The following is a 19,513-nucleotide window of genomic DNA, read 5'->3' on the forward strand; positions in this document are numbered from 1 at the left end:
GAAAATGTTGAATAATATTCTATTTATTTATTTAGCCAGTCAAATTTAGTGGTGGGGGGGTTGATACCAACTTAAGTGACACTAATGTTAATAAGTTCTGATAACCCACTGCCATCGGACCAGCCTGAATAATATACTTTACATACATATAATATTTGTGCTTTTTGATATTATTTCATGAAGCTTTTGAGTACTTTCATTGATTACATTTGTTCTTATTGCCCCACAGTGCTCTAAACTATTCTTATTGGTACCTTTCCTTTAAAGAACTTTGCAAGGATCCTATGATAGAGAATTGGAAAAGGCCACAGAATCTTGTTATAGACACAGTTATACCTTAAATATAAAGAATTTCTAAAAGCAGTCTACTGTTCTTTTTGTATTAGGATAATGTGGAATAGCAGAGTGAGCTCCAGAAATAAAAATTAATGATAAATTACTAAATTTGGCATTAAAAAACCTGGGTTTATATCTTGGCTTATGCCACTTACTTTTCTCTCTGACTTTAGAAAGGTCTTTTGCTTGTATCTTTTTGGGCTTATCTTCTTACCAGTTATTTTGAACATTGAATGAAATGATGTATATGGAGTCAGCCATCACAGTTCTAACACACTCAAGCCATTAATAAACTATGGGTGCATGTAAATCCTTCTGTGAATTTCAAAGGTCTCTAATGGTTCAAAAAGTTTTCCCTTCCCTTCAGGCATAAACAGTTTCATTTATTATTAGAAAAGAAATTAGTTAAATTATAGTTTCATAATTCAAATTATATTTTGATTTGAGTTTCAGTCCTTACATCAACTGTAGGATATTCATTTGCTCAATATGTGCTGTTACTGTTAAATAATTTATCCTTAATTACTCAGTATAAAACTTTCCTCCTTTTCTATAGGTTTTATACATTTATTTGCTCTGTCTGCAGTTCTGGACCAGAATACCTCAAACGTCTACCATTACAGTGGTAAGCATGGAAATCTGTGTTTTTTTAAAAAAAGAAGCCATATTTTTAAACCTACAAGATGAAACTTTCTATATATAATTACATGGCTTAAATAAAAATTTGATCTTCTTTATGCATGCCTTTATTTCTTTTATTTATCCTAAAGCCTGATGTCACCTTTACCAAGGATTATCTACCATTTTGCTAAATTAATAAGACTATTCATTGTGGAGTGGCATAAATATAGCTTTCAGACAACTTTTAAATCTTCAAAATTCTTATTCTTGTTTCTAATTCTTTGGACCTTCAGAATAGCATATAGTAGAAGAGAGATAGGTATAACAAATATGCCAATTTCAGCTTCACTGTAGTAATTCTTGTGCTACACTGTGCTATACTTGTGCTACAGTGGAAAGTGTTGAATTTTGGAAATTTACTAATAAAATGCTTATAATAAGCATTAACAAATTTTTGCTGTGTTTTACGTATTTTAGGAACATAAGAGTTAACTTATGAATCATGTAAAATAAAATCTAGTAAAGTCTCATCTATTCTGTAGCTTATATGTATTAATGGTAATGAAAACACCAAACTTTTGATCATAGGTTGTATTTTCTTAAAGTCAGATCTTTGAATGCATCTGAAGAAATAATTCAAATGTTTTAGTTTAATTCAAATAGGACAAGTAAATATTTAGTCAGTGTTTTCCAGTTATTTTCATATGTAATGATTTTTTGTTTTGTGAATATGACTTGTGATATACTTGTGATTATCTATCTACCCGAATACTTCACTTTTGATTTTTAATCACTGTTTTACAAAGAAACTGTATGATTTTCTTAATAGTAACTAAAACCATTGTTTTCACATATTTTGATTATTTTTGGATTCCAGGGTAGATATAGCACACCTATGCCTTTACAACCTAAGTGTTATTCACAAGAAGAAATACTTTGATTCTGAACTTGAGCTTATGACATACATTAATGAAAACTGGGATAGATTGCACCCTGGAGAGGTAGGTGGTCTTAGAGCTAACTTCATTAGCTACTTGATGTCTTTTTTGTTTTGTTTTTTGTTAAAAACAACTAAGACACATGTATAAGTCAGCAACTAAAGTAGAATTTTATTTTTAGCTATGGGGAGAAATAACTTTGGTAAAGATATCAGGATCAGCCTTTTCATCCTCCTGTGTTTATTGCCTGTAGAGTCTGGAAAATTGTAGGAGGAAATAAATTATTTGATTTTTCCACTTTCTGAAGTAAGAATTATTGTAGTTAAAGATAGAAGGGAGGGAGAAATTGTTAGTTTTTGTGTATCTTACTCATGATTCTGCCTCCTTTTCCTCAAGTTTTCTACAAACTTAGAGATGTAACCAACATTCTTTCTTCCTTTCTTTTTGGTACTCCTTTATATATCTCTGATTTCCAGGAAAGATGGGATACATTGATAGTGTTAGAATAATGAATTATAGAGTGAAGCTATCTGAGTTGAAAATTATATCCCTTCATTCTGACATCCCGTGTTATTTCTTATTTGCCAAGTGTAACTACCTATGCTGGTTTACAAAGAGTTGTTTTTTAAAGGAATATAAAAGTAATACATGTTCATTGAAGATTTTGAAATTATAGAATAGCACAAAGAGGAAAATAACTAGAAGTAAGTTTAATAGTTCCCTTATTTTTAGCATTTATTTAGAATTATTGAAATACAAATGTTTACTATGCTTAGGTTAAAACTAACAAATTTGTTTTATAATAGGTGGAATTTGATGTGTGCATTTTAGTCATGCAATCTTTTTTGAGGTAAAAATTTTGCAAACTGATGAGTAACTTAGGAAGAATTTCTGCATTTGTAGCTTTTAGACATGAAGGAATATATAAGGTTCATACCTAATAGGATGACAAAGGGTTTTTGGGTGGGTTTTATGGGGCACCTGGAAAAATATAATGCATGTTTTTTCAGTTGGTAGATCAGCTCCATAAAATAAATACCTACAGGATACTTAAGTTTAAAATTTAGGGTATTGAAATTCATTTGACATAGATGTTTTGAGTGTTAGATAATAGACTAAAATACTAATTTTTGTTAAGTTCACTGTTAAATGCTTCTTTTTGTAGATGAAGTTTGAGAGAAAGTGAGTGACCTATAAATTTCATAAATTTTAATAAACTAGTAAGAGAAAAAAGTAAGAGATAAGGCACTAGTAGTGACTGTAGTGCCTTATCCCTTAGTCATCTTTATAGTCATTTTAACATTTGATGCTCTAATGTATTTATTTAAAAATCCTTTCTAGCCATGATTTTTTTAGCACTTCATATGCAGATATATACCTCTTAGTACATTTTATGTTTCATGGAATGAAATTCTACAGTAGTTACTTGATGTAGATAGTAGATATATATGTAAAAACTCAAGTTGTATTTATTTCAAATGCTATAATGTTTTGCTAAGATTTAAATTTTCATGTTTGGATTTTATTTTTGAGGCTGAAAATATAAAACAAAAATGACAGTCTATTTTTCAAGAAAAGAGTTCAATTTATGAATTTCAGGTATCTTGGCCCTAGTCGAACTTCTGATATATATTAGAAAAAATTTACTTCAGCAATAGATACGTTTTTCTTGTTTGTCACCTGTGAGGTAATATCTTAGAAATAAAAAAAAGTTTTACTTTTTAAAAGAGTACTTCCATTTTTTTAGCCATCAAATTTATTATCAGAACAAGTGACTACTAATCATTTCCCATTGGTCTTTCTCTTAACTAAAGAAAGAAAATATCCAGACTTCTTAGGTAAATATCTCATTTGCAGATTCTAGTTATTGACAGATTAAGGCTCGGGTTTTTAATTCTCTATATTAATCTTTTACATCTTTTTTTTTTTTTTTTTTGCCAAAGCTACAAACTCTCACTGCAGCTCTTTTACATCTTTATACTGTAATTATAATTAGATTTTAGGATGAGATCTTAATAATAAAGAGATCATAAAATTAATGTGGGTCAGTGATGTTTATTCAGTGTTTTTAATTTAGTTTACTTTTATTTTATTTTATTTTACTTTTTTGAGACAGTGTCTTGCTTTGTTGCCCCGGCTAGAGTGCAGTGGTGTCATCATAGCTCGCAGCAACCTGAAACTCCTGGGCTCAAGGGATCCTCCTGCCTCAGCCTCCCAAGTAGCTGGGACCACAGGAGTGTGCCACCAGGGCTGGCTCATTTTTTTTTTTTTTTTTTGTAGTCTCTTGCTCAGGCTGGTCTCTGAACTGCTAGCCTTAAGTGATCCTCCTGCCTCAGTCTCCCAAAGTGCTAGGTTAACAGGTGTGAGCCGCTGGCCCGGCCACTGATTGAGTTTATTTTTGTTTTCGGTGATATATACCAGCAAAGATAAGAAACAAAGGTAATGCAAATAATGAATTATTCCAAATTGAAGAGTGAATCTTTAGTTAACTGAAATTGAATTGTAAATTGGATTTTGTCACTAATCCAAATTTAGTTAACCAAAATTTCTTTTTGTTTATATTCTTGTTCAAAATCTATTTTGTTTATATTTCATAATCGAGTACCTTGAAGTATTTTGAGTCATTTTGAACATCTATTCTTATTATACATAATATAGAATATATAAGCACTTTCCCTAGAAATTTCTCTTCAAAAATGAAACAAAGCACAATAGGAGTTGTGATTTTACTTTCTTTAAAATGTGGTTTCCTCCCTCTCCCCACCCAAGTAAAAGAAAAAAAAATCTTGTGATGATGTGAGAAATTGATTTGAGGTGTTTTAAAATGGCATTTTGCTTAGGAATATATATTGCACACGTAGTCACAGGGAGGCACTTACCCCTATTTACTGTTCCTGAACTTTGATTTTGTATATGATGATAATGGCTGAACTTTAATGTTATTTTTATGTTATTTAGGAAACCTAGTAAATACTTACATTTGTAATTACTTGGCTGTAATTACATATTGAGTCAGTGGTATTCTGTTAAGTGTATTGTGCTTTTTTTTTCCTGATTGTCATATAGGAAATACTATGACCTTTTTGTTTTAAAGACTATTTTTTAGAGCAGATTGGGGTTGTCCCTTTCCATCACATGTGTTGGTGTTGCCTCCTCCATTATCACCATCCCCACTGGAGTGGTACATTAGTTACAATTTATTGAACCTACATTGACACATCATTATCATCTAAAGCTGTGTCTTCTTTTAGTACCAAAAAGAAGTTTCAAAAATGTTAAACTTCTTTTGAAGATAAGATCCTTTTCATATTGAAAGACAAATTTAACATTGATTTATTATATATCTTTTTCTTAGTTTACTTTTGTGTAGTATTGTCGGAAAGAAAAGCTAAAACTTTTGAACCATATTAAAAGATGATAGTTTTATTTCCTTATGTGGTTTTTGTATGTCTTTACAACTTAATGCCTTAATGATTATCGTGTAGACTGAGTGTAGCTGTTTCAGGAACTATATATAATATATTTTGAAATGTTTTCTTTGAGGTAGTAAAAATACTTTATAACATATAAAGCCACAATAAAGTTTTCCTAAAGTTTTTATTAAAATGAAGTCTCACGTTGTAGCAGATTGTTTTGAGGAGTTTAAAATGAGTTTATTAATACATTTTGGAATCTATATATTGTCATTTGTTTTTGATTCCCGATGTGATTTGAAATCCTAGTTCTGTACAACAACCTACTTTTCTGTCAACTGTGGTCTTAAATTTTAAAAACTCTAAAGTTGATAGCAGAGGAATGTATTGAGTACTACCTCACCTTTGAGGGAGATAGGGAGAAAAGCTTAGGTGAAACTCAGTGAAGTATTATAGTGGAAATGATATTAAAGGAAAATGTATAATAGAGATAGCATAGTACTTTTAAGTAAAAATTTAAGAAATCTGATTAACAATAATACTTGGGTGGCTGGGTGCGGTGGCTCACGCCTTTAATCCTAGCTCTCTGGGAGGCCAAGGTGGGGCGTATTGCTCAAGGTCAGGAGTTGGAAACCAGCCTGAGCAAGAGTGAGACCCTGTCTCTACTATAAATAGAAAGAAATTAATTGGCCAACTAATATATATAGAAAAAATTAGCCGGGCATGGTGGCGTATGCCTGTAGTCCCAGCTACTCGGGAGGCTGAGGCAGAAGGATTGCTTGAGCCCAGGAGTTTGAGGTTGCTGTGAGCTAGGCTGACGCCATGGCTCTCACTCTAGTCTGGGCAACAAAGTGAGAGACTGTCTCAAAAAAAAAAAAAACAAAAAAAAACAAAACCAGTAATACTTGGGGCCTTGAGTATTATACACTAAGCACATATAGTGAGTGTGTAGGTTGGCAAAAAATAACTTAAGCTGTTAGCTTAAGCCTATGTGGTATGAAACTCAATATTGGTAATAGAAGAGAAGAGTTATACTATAAATAATAGCATTTATGTCTGTGTAGAAATATACAAACATGAAAGTAAAAATATAGTATGAGATTAGTATCTTGAGAGAGAAGAGCAGAAAGGATTAATCTCTTGAAGATTATATTGTAAACTTCATCTGAGATTAGTATCTGGAGAGAGAGGAGCAAAAAAGATTAATCTGTTGAAGATTATATTGTAAACTTCACGGTCAGATGGAAGGCATATGATATGATGCTCTTCAATGCAGATTATCTGATATATACGATAATAGTTGTACTTTTAGTTTGTAAAACACAGAAAAGGAGCCCTTTGCCCCTTTATGTAGTTAAAATGTACAGTTCTGTGCAAAATAGTCTGTGGAGTGCTGAAGGACTTTACAGATACAATTTCAGAGAAACCATACAGAATAAGTATCAAAAGAAAGTAGGGTTAAGGCTGGGTATGGTGGCTGATTTCTGTAATCTGAGCACTTTGGGAGGCTGTAGCTGGAGGATTGCTAGAGGCCAGTAGTTAAAGATCAGCCTGATTAACATAGTGAGAACCCCTTTTTTACAAAAAATAGAAAAATTAGCCAGGCATGCTGGGATGGCCTTGTAGTCCCAGCTACTTGGGTGGCTGAGGCAGGAAGGTTGCTTGAGCCCAGGAGTTTGAGGTGACAGCGAGCTGTTATGACACTACTGCACTCTAGCTGGGCAACACAGTGAGAGCCTGTCTCAAAAAAAAAGGTAGAGTTCATTGTCCACTGTGGTTTTCAAAAGTAAAAAGGAGTGGGTTTCAGAAATTAGAAACTGAGTTTTGTTGTTGATTGTTGGCAAAATTGTAGAGCAGATTTTTCAGATATATTCATGAAGATTTAAAAAAATAATAAGGGAAAACTCTTATTAAAATAAGTCATGTTAAATATACTTATTTTTGATATGCTTAGCAACACTGGTTTGTCACATGCTGTCTGGGCATGGTGTAGGCATAGCATAACTTGATTTCAGTTAAGATTAAAATGTGAGTTGGTTAAAGTAAAAATTAAATGAAAAATAGTAACAAAGTCAATGCTTTGGAGATATTCTTGAGGGAGACTCTAATGGAAGGCCACAGGGTTCTCTTTGTCTCTACCCTCACAAGGAGAATGACACAATTAAGAGAAAAGATTATCTGGAATAGTGAGCTGCAAACAAAATGAAATTAACAACAGTTATAGAGTTTTGCTTTTAGGGTAAACACAAACAACAGTACCTATGTATGATAGGAGATACTTGATTTGATAGCAGTTGATCTGGTAATATTTCAGAGTTGTGGTGTTGAGGGAGGAGTAGGATGAGGATATAATTAGCCAAAAGCTTAACATGGAATAATCATGTGATGTGATTGTTAAAAATGTTAACCTAATCTTATACTTAGACATGGTGGCTGCTTTCAGATATTTGAAGAGCTGTCTTATAAAAGAGCTCCAGGGGGAAAGGTTTTGCCCTGTGGAATGGGCTTCCTTGGTCAGTGCCTCATCAGCTTTTATCAATGGTAATAATTAAGCCATAATTGAATGACCATCTCTACTGCAAAAGAGATTGCAATATTGGTGGAAAGTTGAATTAGATCTAGGGTCTTATTTGGGCTTTAAAGTCTGATTCTATCATTCCTCCTTTAATGGTAATTATCATCGGAGGAGATTACAGATTACAAATTAGGAGATTGTATAATATGCAGATATAATATAAAGGAATGAGCAATTTCATATGTATGTATTTTTTAGCACTGAACATGTTGGCACAGAATAGGCTGTCAGTGAGTGTTGAATGAATGGACTTAGTAGGGTTTAGATTCTAGCTCTCTCGCCAACATACCAGGTGAATTTGAGCAGTTCATTTAACCTTCATATTTGTGAATTCATCTGTAAAATAGAGTTGGAGTAGATGACTTATAAGTCTCTTCTAGCTTCAGCATTCTATTTGGAAGATTTGTATGCTTTTTCACTTAAAGCAGTTCTGAGGTTTGGTAGTTTCAACTGGTAAAGAACATACTGGCTGAAATTTTAAAAGTCAACTGTGATATTATATTTTGGAAGTTTTTTTCTTTTTTAAGTTTTTGTGGCTTTAATTTAGGATGGTCCTTTTATAATTTATAATTTTTTGCTAATGGGCCCTAGTCTTTAACACTTGGAACAAGAGGCAAAAAGATCTTTGAGGAAAAGCCCTATTGGAACAAGACAATATTTTCTAGAATTGAATATTTAGATTTTAAAATGATTTTTGTTGATGAAAAATTACTGAGCTGGTTAGGGCTAACTAAAGTCTGTAATTGTTATGAAAGTAAAATTGTCCATGTTCACAGTATTTTTAAAAATTTTAGAGATTATTAGTTTATGCTACTATTTAGAGGTATTGGGAAATAAAATGGTAATTTTTTTCATTCCTACTTACTCCTTCCTGTTGAAATCTATTAGAAGCTTTTATGGTACATACTAAAATAATTCTAATGTATTATTTCCCTAGGTTCTAGAATTTTAAAAAATTTAACAATAGCTAATAATAAAGTCCCACTTTTGTAGTGCTCTGCAATTTACAGTTCTTTCACATATCGTTTGATTCATATAATCAATGAATAAAGCAATTAGTGCAGGATTTATACTGCCCCTTTTATAGATGAGAAAGTAAGTCTTGAGAGGTTAAATGACCATAGATCACATAGTCAGTAAGGATTTGGCATTAGAACTTAGGTCTTCTAACTACCAGTCATTACACTTTTCTTTCTTCTACATCACATTGCCTCTATCTAGCACCTGTGTATTACTAATTGATGAAATTATAGTGCGTTAAATTGTTTCTTGATACTTCACAGCTGGCAGACACACCAAAATCTGAAAGATATGAGCATGTTCTGGAGGCATTAAATGATTACAAGACCATGTAAGTTGATTTATTTTATGTATCCCTATGAGGGAGACATTTGTTAGTATAAGGAATAATAGCATTATTTAAAAATTGTGGGATTGGTATATAAAACAAGTACGTACCATCTTAAACTTTTTTTTTAATGTCCTATTCTCATTCAGTGATGTCCTACTCTCATTCAGAGTAAAGCAGTGATTCTGAGGGGTTGGAGAAGGAAAGAATAATCTTCCTGAGAATGGTGGGTGGTAGGTGTATCAGTATCTCCAGGGGGAATTTGGCTTGTTCCATTGAAGAAGCATATTCAGCAATAACTTACTTCTATAATGTAATCTACTGAAAGTAAAATAAAATTTTGTTAGCTGGTGGGAATAGCAAAAGATGGGAAAATAATTGTGGAGAATATGGTTTTTTTTAAAAAGATTGAGATTTCTATGGTTTTAAGATTAGTTATTGCCATCAGTTAAGGAAAAGTAATATTACTGGTTTGAGTGGTCTAAGATAATTGACGTTTGGATATGTTCTTGTATAAATCTTCTCCCCTCCTTTTTTTAACCGGCGTATCTATATTTCTTGAAAATATTTTAAAAATGCAGCAGAAATTTTATAAATGCGTGTGCTGACTCCAGTAAACTTTTGAATTATATTATAAAATTTGTTTGCAAAAAGTTGCTGCTTTTAATTTAACAGCATTTCCTCTTTATATAATATTATAATTACTAGTGGCTAGATCTTTAGATCAGCTCAAAAAGCCATAATGTACCTGAACAATTATTGTACTTGTAAAAATATTTTATAGGACAATGAATTCTGAATTTCACCTTAGGATACTAGAAATACTTCTGTTCCTGTTATTGTAGAAATGGAGGCTCCCCTTTTTTTAAACCTACAATAAGTAGAAGAACATTCCAAATAATTGGTAGAGGTTCTTGTGCCAAGGCAGGCTTCATTACAGCTAAGATAGGTGGAGATGTTTGGGAATAAGGTCCCTAAGCACTAAAGGAAAGGGCTAAGGAGCATATTTTTCAGAGGCCCAAATCCATCCTCTACTGAAATAATACTTCTTTGCTCCAGGTTATTTCCAATTCCAGATCTGGCACACCAGACACTCATTTTATTTCCTGGGCCTCTAGGATTGATACCCTATAATACTTCATTTATTTTGACCAGGGTTTCTCTACTCAGATCCAATTTGAAATAGAATTCTTCTTTTCCTAAAACGTTTTTGAGATATTTCTAACAGATGACATGCAAATATGGAAAAACATATTGGGACTAAATGATACGATTCTTTGCTCTTTATTCATTTAAGAACTTAGTTGCCATGTTTAAAAAAACAAGTAGACATGTGCTCTTCTCCCTTCTTGTCCTATCCCTTCCCCCCGTCATATTCTACTGTAGACTGGCTCTGGGCCACATAAGGAAAGCAAGGGGAAAGGGTAGTATTGGGTGCTCTTTCATGTATAAGGGACTTATATCTGAAAGTTATGAGTTAGGGTCTGCCATGTATATGTGTTCAGTTTTTAAAATTTTAGTTAATGTCTTTAAAAATTTAGGTTTATGTCTGGGAAAGAAATAAAGAAGAAGAAGCATTTGTTTGGGTTGCGAATTCGTGTTCCTCCTGTGCCACCAAATGTGGCTTTCAAAGCAGAGAAAGAACCTGAAGGAACATCCCATGAATTTAAAATTAAAGGCAGAAAGGCATCCAAACCTATATCTGATTCAAGGTAAAAGTTGATCTGTGGCTTAGTTTTTCTCTTTAGCTTATTTGTAACTAAATGTGTATATTATTTAGTGTCATTAGTATATTTGAAAGTACAAGTGGCACTTACCCAGCTTTTTTTCTTGTCAATAATTTCTTGCTTAGACAAGGGTACAAAAAGTTGATGTTAGATGCTTGTTTATTTAGATCTTTGGCCTTCCAGGAATAGACCCTATTGATTTTTTTTTTTTGGACTTTGAAATTCTGTGTGGGAAACTGTTGATTTTGTTAGCAAACAGCTTAAATATTGGCCTATTCATTTGTTTGTTCGCTTATTTTTCATTTATTCATTGGTTCATTCAGTAAATTTATCAAGTGCCTTATTATCTAACTGCTGGGGATATAATGACAAGGGAGATTTTCCTTCTGCCCTCTAGGAATTTACATTATAGTGTGGATGTGACAAACAAGGTGACAAACAAGTAAAATAATTTATCAAGTGCCTTATTATCTAACTGCTGGGGATATAATGACAAGGGAGATTTTCCTTCTGCCCTCTAGGAGTTTACATTATAGTATGGATGTGACAAAAAACAAAGGTGACAAATAAGTAAAATAATTACAGATCATGCTAGTGCCATTTAGGAAATAGCATACTATTTTATTTTAGACTTTGCTGGGATGGATAGAGATGGGGGCATGGTACTTTGAAAATATAAGGAAGGACTATATAAGATAATGTTTAATAATCTGTCATGAGATTAGTTTAAAAATAAAACAAATTTTTTAAAAAAGGTACTATTTAGGCCACGTGTGGTGGCTCACGCCTATAATCTTAGCACTCTGGGAGGCTGAGGTGGGAGGATCACTTGAGCTTGGGAGTTTGAGACCAGCCGAGCCACATTGAGACCCTGCTGTACAAAAAATAGAAAACTTTGCTGGGCGTGGTGGTGCACGCCTGTAGTTCCAGCTACTTTTTGGGAGGCTGAGGCAGGAGGATTGCTTGAGCCCAGGAGTTTGAGGTTGTAGTGAGCTACAGTGAGGCTACTGTACTCTAGCCAGGGCGACAGAGTGAGACTCTGTCTAAAAAAAAAAAAAAATTAAACTGCAACTTAAAGAATGAGAATGATTTAACAATGTGAAAAACAAAGGGAAAATACTCTAGATAGCAGAAGTAACAAGTGCAAAGGCCATGAAACATGTTCTAGGAACTCACAGGAGACTAGTACGGTATGAATGAGGACTAGAGAGATGTTGGGCTTCATCTTGTAGAGTTTTGTATGTTTCATAAGGAAGTTGGGTTATTTTCTAAGAATAATCAGCCACTTAGGGGATTTAATTATCTTTTAAAAGTACTTATGGATGCTGTTTTGAGATTGGATAGTATAGAAGCATGAAAAAATTAAGACTCTTGCATTTGTCTAAGTGAGAGATAGACGATGGGTGCTTGTGCAGGGGTTAGTGGAGAGAAATAGATTTGAGATCTATATTGGAGGCAGAGTTAATTGGACTTGCTAATGAGTTCAATTTATAAAAAAAGGGAAGAATCAATTAAATGATACGCAGGTTTCTGGCTTGAGCAACTGGTGGGTGGTGGTGTCTGTTGCTTAGAACAGATTTTGGCACAATGATTAAAGCATTCTTCAGTTTCATCCTCAATGAGTTTGAGGTTCTTATGAGGGGTATCTAAGGGATAATATGAGATATAGACAATTATATATGTAAGTTAGGAGCTCATAGCAGAGGTTAGGTCAGGTGACAGAAATTTGGAAGCTAATTTATAAAGCCATGAAAATTAGTGAAATTACCTCGTAATCAAATAGAGAAGAAAATGTGGCCCAGAATAATGTCCTGATATCATTTATAAATTTGGAGCAGGTGAAATAAACAAAGGAGACTAAAAATAAGTGATCAGTGAGATAGAGGAAACCAGGAAAGTTTGATGTCATGCAAACCAAAAGAAAGAGTATTTTAAGAAACATGAGTATATGAAATTGTATTGAATGCTAATGAGAAGTGGATTAAGATGAGAGAAAAATGTTTATTGGATAAGCCAACATGTTTTTAGTGACCTTGAGAAAGCAATTTCTTTGAACTAGTAAATATGGAAACCAGATTGCAGTGGGTTCAAGAATGATTGAATCCAACACTGCCCAATTTATATGTAAAAACTGGGCTTCTCCTACATATGAGGGACATAGGGAGATTTAACAGAACAATAATAATAACAGTAAAGGAAAGGGGGGAAATAGGAAACTGTCTTTAAGAATTCTGAATGAAAAGGGAGAGAGTGGGAAGGGTTGTGTTAACACTCAGAAGTTTTCCTGTGCAGGGAAGCAGACAAATAGAATGGCAGCTGAAGGAAGAGAGGGATGGGACTAGTCAAGTGATGATTTTTTAAAAAAATAGATGAGAGATAATTGGAACCTGTTTTTGTGTGCTAGTAGGAATGATCCAGTGGAGAAGAAGAGATTGGTGTAGGAGAGAGAGGAACTAATTGAAGATGTTGTAAAGTCTTTGAGAAGCCAAATGAGAAGGGATCTAGAGCCTAAATGTGGGAATGGCCTTTTATAGGAGGAGAAACATCCTTCTGATGAAATGAGGTGAATAAAGAGAAGATGAGTACAGATGCTGATTCTGTTATAGTGGACAGTTGGAAGATGATTAAAGTTCTTGCCTGGTAGCATCTATTTTCTCAATGAAATACGAGGCAAAGATAGCTGAGAGGGTTGTACGGAGAGGGAGATTTAAGGTAAATTAAAGGTATGAAATAGTCATCTTGGAGTAAGAAAATGTAATAATTATAGAAAGTGTTTTTAATGTGTCATAGTCATTTGAAGAGTGTAATAAAGTAGATGCTATAAGTTTTCTGAAGGAAAGTATGCTTATTATTCCTTTCACTTTTAAATTTTATCACTCTAATCCTTTTCCAGCAGTTGCCCATATTAGGAATCAGAAAAAAGAATTCCACAAACTTTTTCATTCCTTTCATGATTTTGACAGGATGCTCTATCTATGGTAGCTATCAGGTCATCTGATGCCACCAGATAAGGGTTCAACTTTCTTTAAAAGCATCCTCAGTTCTTCTGGGCCCTATGTATGGATTGGTTCTTTAGTTTTAGAGTACTTTCTTTAGTCCAGCGGTCCTTTATAAATGCTATGTTGATCATCTTTCCAAAAATGTACAAATCCTTCCATCTTATCCTTGAGATTTTTGATTGTAGGTCTAGTTCTGCTTTGTTTTTCTAGCTCGCCTATTTTTTCCGGCCTCGTACTTCTACCTTTTCCCCCTGATCCTACTTTGGCATCTCCAGGGGTAGAGTTTTTTTCTGTTTTTTTCATCCATTCATCTCTTTCTAGCCTATTTTATAGTATTGTCCCTTTTCTCTGTTTTTCTTAATTGAATTTTCCTGGATTACTTTCTTATAGCACTTACCCTATTTTATTTGCTTGCTTGTGTACACATTTGGTACCTTCTAACTATATTGTGAATCCCTTGGCACTGGGAACATCTTTGTATCCCTGTTATTTAATAGATCCTTTTTGCAGTAGCTGTATTTGAGTAACTGAAATAGGTGTTCTGTATATTGCTTTTTTCTTTCTTTTTTCTTGCTTTCTATTAATTAGAGATGTCTTTGATTATTGTACTTTTTTCCTTCCTATTGCTTGGTACTTGGCTTTATGTTTCAAAAATAGTTTTTTAGCTCTTGATAATTTTTCTCTTTGAATAACTCCTTGCCAATGTGAAGGAGTCCTTACTCTTTTCTTCTTACATTCTGCCACTCTGGGCTTCATTTGCTTTCTGATAGTGTCATTCAAGAATCCATGTATATTTATCTTTAAAGGAAGCCTTTCTTGGTAGCTACTATAATTTGAACAAAGATACTTCCTGGCTTCATGGGGTTAACTGTTAAATTCATAGTCATTTTTAATAGTACATTCTTGAAACACCCCCCAAGTAGTAACAACCTAAACTGAATAATTGAACTTTTATTAGGAGTTTTGAAATTTTCTATGCAATATAGTTGTCTGATTTTTTTTCTTGTTTCTTTTTAAAATCTTTAGGTGGTATATATTTTTCAGAATTATATTAAAGACAACATTTTTTTCCTGAAACCTTTCATAATGTAAATACCTTTTAAGTCAAGAAACATTTATTTAAATTAGAATGTATTATCTATGCAGTTGACTAAACTTGTGGATTCAATTTATAGTTAATATAGTTTTTGTTACCATTAATATAAAATAATAAAAATATAATATGTGTATACCTAATAATATACATAGAGCCATTGTCTTTTTGTTTTCTCTATGCAGAGATTAAATACATAATATTTTTCTGTTTCAGGGAAGTAAGCAATGGCATAGATAAAAAAGGAAAGAAAAAATCTGTAGGTCGCCCACCTGGCCCATATACAAGGAAAATGATTCAGAAAACTGCTGAGCCACCTTTGGTAAGAGGATATGTTGGTATCTGTCCTCAGAGAAGAAGGATGCATGAAATTACTGAGAAGCTAATTTTTTTTTCAGCTACCTTTAGAACCATGCTTTAAATATATTTTTTTGTTTTCCAGGATAAGGAATCAGTTTCAGAGAATCCTACCTTGGATTTACCTTGTTCTATAGGGTAAATAGAGAGTAATTTTCTTCTTTCCTAGGTATTTTCTTTTGGGGGGAAATTAGTATTTCTATTTGTTATGTAATATAGTTGTTATACTATTTAAATTCTTTTATCTTAGGAGAACTGAGGGAACTGCACACTCATCGAATACCTCAGATGTGGATTTCACGGGTGCTTCCAGTGCAAAAGAAACTACCTCGTCTAGCATTTCCAGGCATTATGGGTAGATATTTTATGTTCTTATTCTTTTTTTGTTTGTTTGTTTTGTTTTGAGACAGAGTCTTGCTTTGTTGCCCAGGCTAGAGTGAGTGCCGTGGTGTCAGCCTAGGTCACAGCAACCTCCAACTCCTGGGCTCAGGCAATCCTACTGCCTCAGCCTCCCAAGTAGCTGGGACTACAGGCATGCGCCACCATGCCCGGCTAATTTTTTCTATATATATTAGTTGGCCAATTAATTTCTTTTCTGTTTATGGTAGAGACAGGGTCTTGCTCTTGCTCAGGCTGGTTTTGAACTCCTGACCTCGAGCAATCCGCCAGCCTTGGCCTCTCAGAGTGCTAGGATTACAGGTGTGAGCCACCATGCCCGGCCTATGTACTTGTTCTTTACTAATTTTCTTCTAGTCTTTTTCTTTGTAAGGTGATGATTGAATAATTTGTAGCAATTGAAAGTGATACAAATGTGTCAGTTTTTTGATTCCATAAATTGTTAATATTCCTTTGAATATATTTGCTTTTTAGAGCAAAAATGTTAGATTTTTTAAATCTGTTAGGAAATTTGCTGTGTGAACAGAGAAGAGGTAGACCAGTGTTGAGGCTGTATTCTTTTCTGTTAGGCCTTTTAATGCATCCGCTATACAAGTGTGCCTTACTTAAGGATGATTTGATTTTTTTTTTTAAATACATCTGAATCAGGCCCAAAACTCAGGATTTTTTTATTTTTTCATCATTAGCAGACAGACTCCCTTCTAATATTTTATTCAACTCAACTCTTCAGGACTTTTTCCTAAAACACATTATGTCAGGTATAAAAAGTTTAGTTTACTTGAGGTCAGAGCTACTATTTTCAAGTTTTATACTTTCACCTGTTTAATTCTTGTTCACAATTCAAAAAGTGTTCTTATAAGTAATGCAAAATTCTAAGTCAAAAACTTAAAATGTAACCCATTTATTAATGAATGTTGAATAATAATAATGTGAGATTTTTTGGCCTCTTTCTAGGTACTCTGCTAAACTTTTTACATATATTGTCTTAACTCTGAAAACAATTTTTTGATTTGTAAGTCCTAGTAATCCCATTTTACAAATGAGGAAAATGAGAGAGAATTTTAAGTAAAACTGCTTAACATTGCATGTTTAGCAAGTATAACACAGTTGAGTTGTTAACTCAGGCAGTATGATTTTGAAGTCTTTGAATTTAGCTGTTATGCTGTTTTCTTCTTTTTTTTTTTTTTTTTTTTGAGACAGAGTCTCGCTTTGTTGCCCAGGCTAGAGTGAGTGCCGTGGCGTCCTAGCTCACAGCAACCTCAAACTCCTGGGCTCGAGTGATCCTTCTGCCTCAGCCTCCCGGGTAGCTGGGACTACAGGCATGCGCCACCATGCCCGGCTAATTTTTTATATATATATCAGTTGGCCAATTAATTTCTTTCTATTTATAGTAGAGACGGGGTCTCGCTCTTGCTCAGGCTGGTTTTGAACTCCTGACCTTGAGCAATCCGCCCGCCTCGGCCTCCCAAGAGCTAGGATTACAGGCGTGAGCCACAGCGCCCGGCCATGTTTTCTTCTTTTATTACAAGATCATAAATCATTGAATTTCTGTGCTCAAAGATTATCTAGTTCAACTCCTTCACTTAACAAGTGAACATAGAGGATTAGAGATTTGAATTTGGCTAAATAGAGTTAGATACAGACCCATCATAGCCTAACTTCTACTTTGTACTTATTCCAGTTCATTTCATCACTAGGCCTAGAACTGGTAATAAAGAACCTTTATTCTAGTTCTGTTATACTGTTGAAGCACATGAAACTGTGTCTTGTATGTGATTGATGCTTATTAAATATTTGTTTGAATCAGTGAATGTACTATTCTTCTTTTTAATGCTGAAACTGTTGGCAATACCTGACTTATGAGTAGGACTTTTTGGGAAGAATTTACCTTGATGGCCACCTATGTAAAAAATTTGCTCTGATTCTTTTAAGCTTCGTATTAATAGTACATTGTTAAGGAGGAAAAGCTCTACAAAGTTCAGCCCCAAGATGGTGTGATGGAATTTAACGTAATGAAGACATGTGGTAGTTTATTTATTTAGCATTAATTGTTTTGGTTTGACATATTTTTATGTCAACAAGGATGTATAGTATAGTGGAGGGATACAGAAAAATCAAGAGAACATATTGTGTGGGCATAGAATGCTTTAAAGCTTAGTAGACAATTTAAGCCTTTTCTGTTCCATAGATTATCTGACTCCAGAAAAAGAACACGTACTGGGAGATCTTGGCCTGCTGCAATACCACATTTGCGGAGAAGAAGAGGTCGTCTTCCAAGAAGAGCACTCCAGACCCAGAACTCAGAAATTGTAAAAGATGATGAAGGCAAAGAAGATTATCAATTTGATGAACTCAACACAGAGATTCTGAATAACTTAGCAGATCAGGAGTTACAACTTAATCATCTAAAGAACTCCATTACCAGTTATTTTGGTGCTGCAGGTAGAATAGCATGTGGCGAAAAATACCGAGTTTTGGCTCGTCGGGTGACACTTGACGGAAAGGTGCAGTATCTTGTGGAATGGGAAGGAGCAACTGCATCCTGACTGTAGGACTGAACATTATGTTCACTGCACTCTCATTTTCTGTAGGTACAGTTCAAAGCCCTAAAGGATAAAGGAGTCTGGCTTTTACTATCTTTCTTAAAAAAAAAAAAAAAAAGTTAAAAAATTTCAAAAAAGGGGATGATACTAGCCTTAACATGTACCTGTCAATGTTATGGATATTGTCATAAAAAGATATCTTTTAAAAACCAGAACAGAGACTTAATTTTTTAAATCTTAAGATTTGTAGAATGTTTCTAGGGTAGGATATTAAAAATGATTCAAACCCCATGCATGGTGTTAGATAATTTTTCTAATTACTCCATTGAGTCAGTTTTTGTGATTAGTGGGTATCAGAGCAAACAGATCATGTAGATAGCACAAGTATTTGGAGAAACATTGTCTGTTTTGTTACCAAAATGTTGGAAAAAATTCATTTCAATACCTTTTAGATTTCATAAAGTGCAGTGTATATAATGCCTACTGAAAGACTGTAAAATATTGAAATTTTCTTTCAAACAAAGTGTAAAAAATATATTGAGCCTGTAAATTGCTCTGTGACTAGACTTCATTGTCGTCTTAATATATTCTTTGCATGTGCATATATATACACACGTGTATATATATGTGTGTGATTATGTGACCTATGCAATACAAATTATGGGAATGGGCAGCTTTGGAGTATATATCCCATAATTCTTTTTTCAGGAATAGTTGCAGTATTTACACAGCAGCATTTCTTCTCAGGCTTTTATTGGGTGCTGTTGCTTGCTATGTATGAAGAGAAATGTGTCAGACAAGTTTAGTGTGTTCTGAAGAAGGGTGTGAACAACAGTGTTCATGGGCTTTTAGAATGCTTTTCACTGTCAGTCCTTGTAACTCAGCTGTTCAGTACCTAAAGCAAATTCAAATAATATGAACATTATCTCCTACTAGAAATAACGTTTTTCAAGTTTTCATGGCACATTATGATTGTAAATGTCTCTCAGTTTTAACAGTAAGTCTATAGGAGTCCCGTGAAGATTCCTGAAATGTCTGTAGTAACTGTTAGTCATGTTTGATCAAGTGTAGTATGAACAAAGTATTTTATTGCACAGGGTTAACAAACAGTATGTTGCCAACTGAGGCTACTGCTGTTTTATTACAACATTACCTCTTGTTTTTATA

The 19,513-nt window shown here is 33.7% G+C and overlaps 1 protein-coding gene across 4 annotated transcripts in view; it reads left to right on the plus strand.

Annotated features, from left to right (window-relative positions):
* Positions 1 to 18,910, plus strand: part of MTF2 (metal response element binding transcription factor 2) — a 62,849-nt gene extending 43,939 nt beyond the window's left edge. For 3 of the 4 annotated variants that reach the window (XM_075999860.1, XM_012790929.3, XM_012790941.3), the window contains 8 exons: positions 893 to 961; positions 1,835 to 1,958; positions 9,167 to 9,234; positions 10,773 to 10,943; positions 15,267 to 15,372; positions 15,493 to 15,545; positions 15,658 to 15,762; positions 17,992 to 18,910. In XM_075999860.1, the coding sequence (XP_075855975.1) occupies positions 893 to 961; positions 1,835 to 1,958; positions 9,167 to 9,234; positions 10,773 to 10,943; positions 15,267 to 15,372; positions 15,493 to 15,545; positions 15,658 to 15,762; positions 17,992 to 18,349 (1,054 nt within the window). In that variant the 3' untranslated portion in view covers positions 18,350 to 18,910. The remainder of the gene's footprint in view (positions 1 to 892; positions 962 to 1,834; positions 1,959 to 9,166; positions 9,235 to 10,772; positions 10,944 to 15,266; positions 15,373 to 15,492; positions 15,546 to 15,657; positions 15,763 to 17,991) is intronic. The other variant, XM_075999861.1, reaches the window with a different exon arrangement.
* The last annotated feature ends 603 nt before the right edge of the window (positions 18,911 to 19,513 follow it).

This window comes from Microcebus murinus, chromosome 2 (assembly GCF_040939455.1).
Source record: "Microcebus murinus isolate Inina chromosome 2, M.murinus_Inina_mat1.0, whole genome shotgun sequence".
NCBI lineage: Eukaryota > Metazoa > Chordata > Mammalia > Primates > Cheirogaleidae > Microcebus > Microcebus murinus.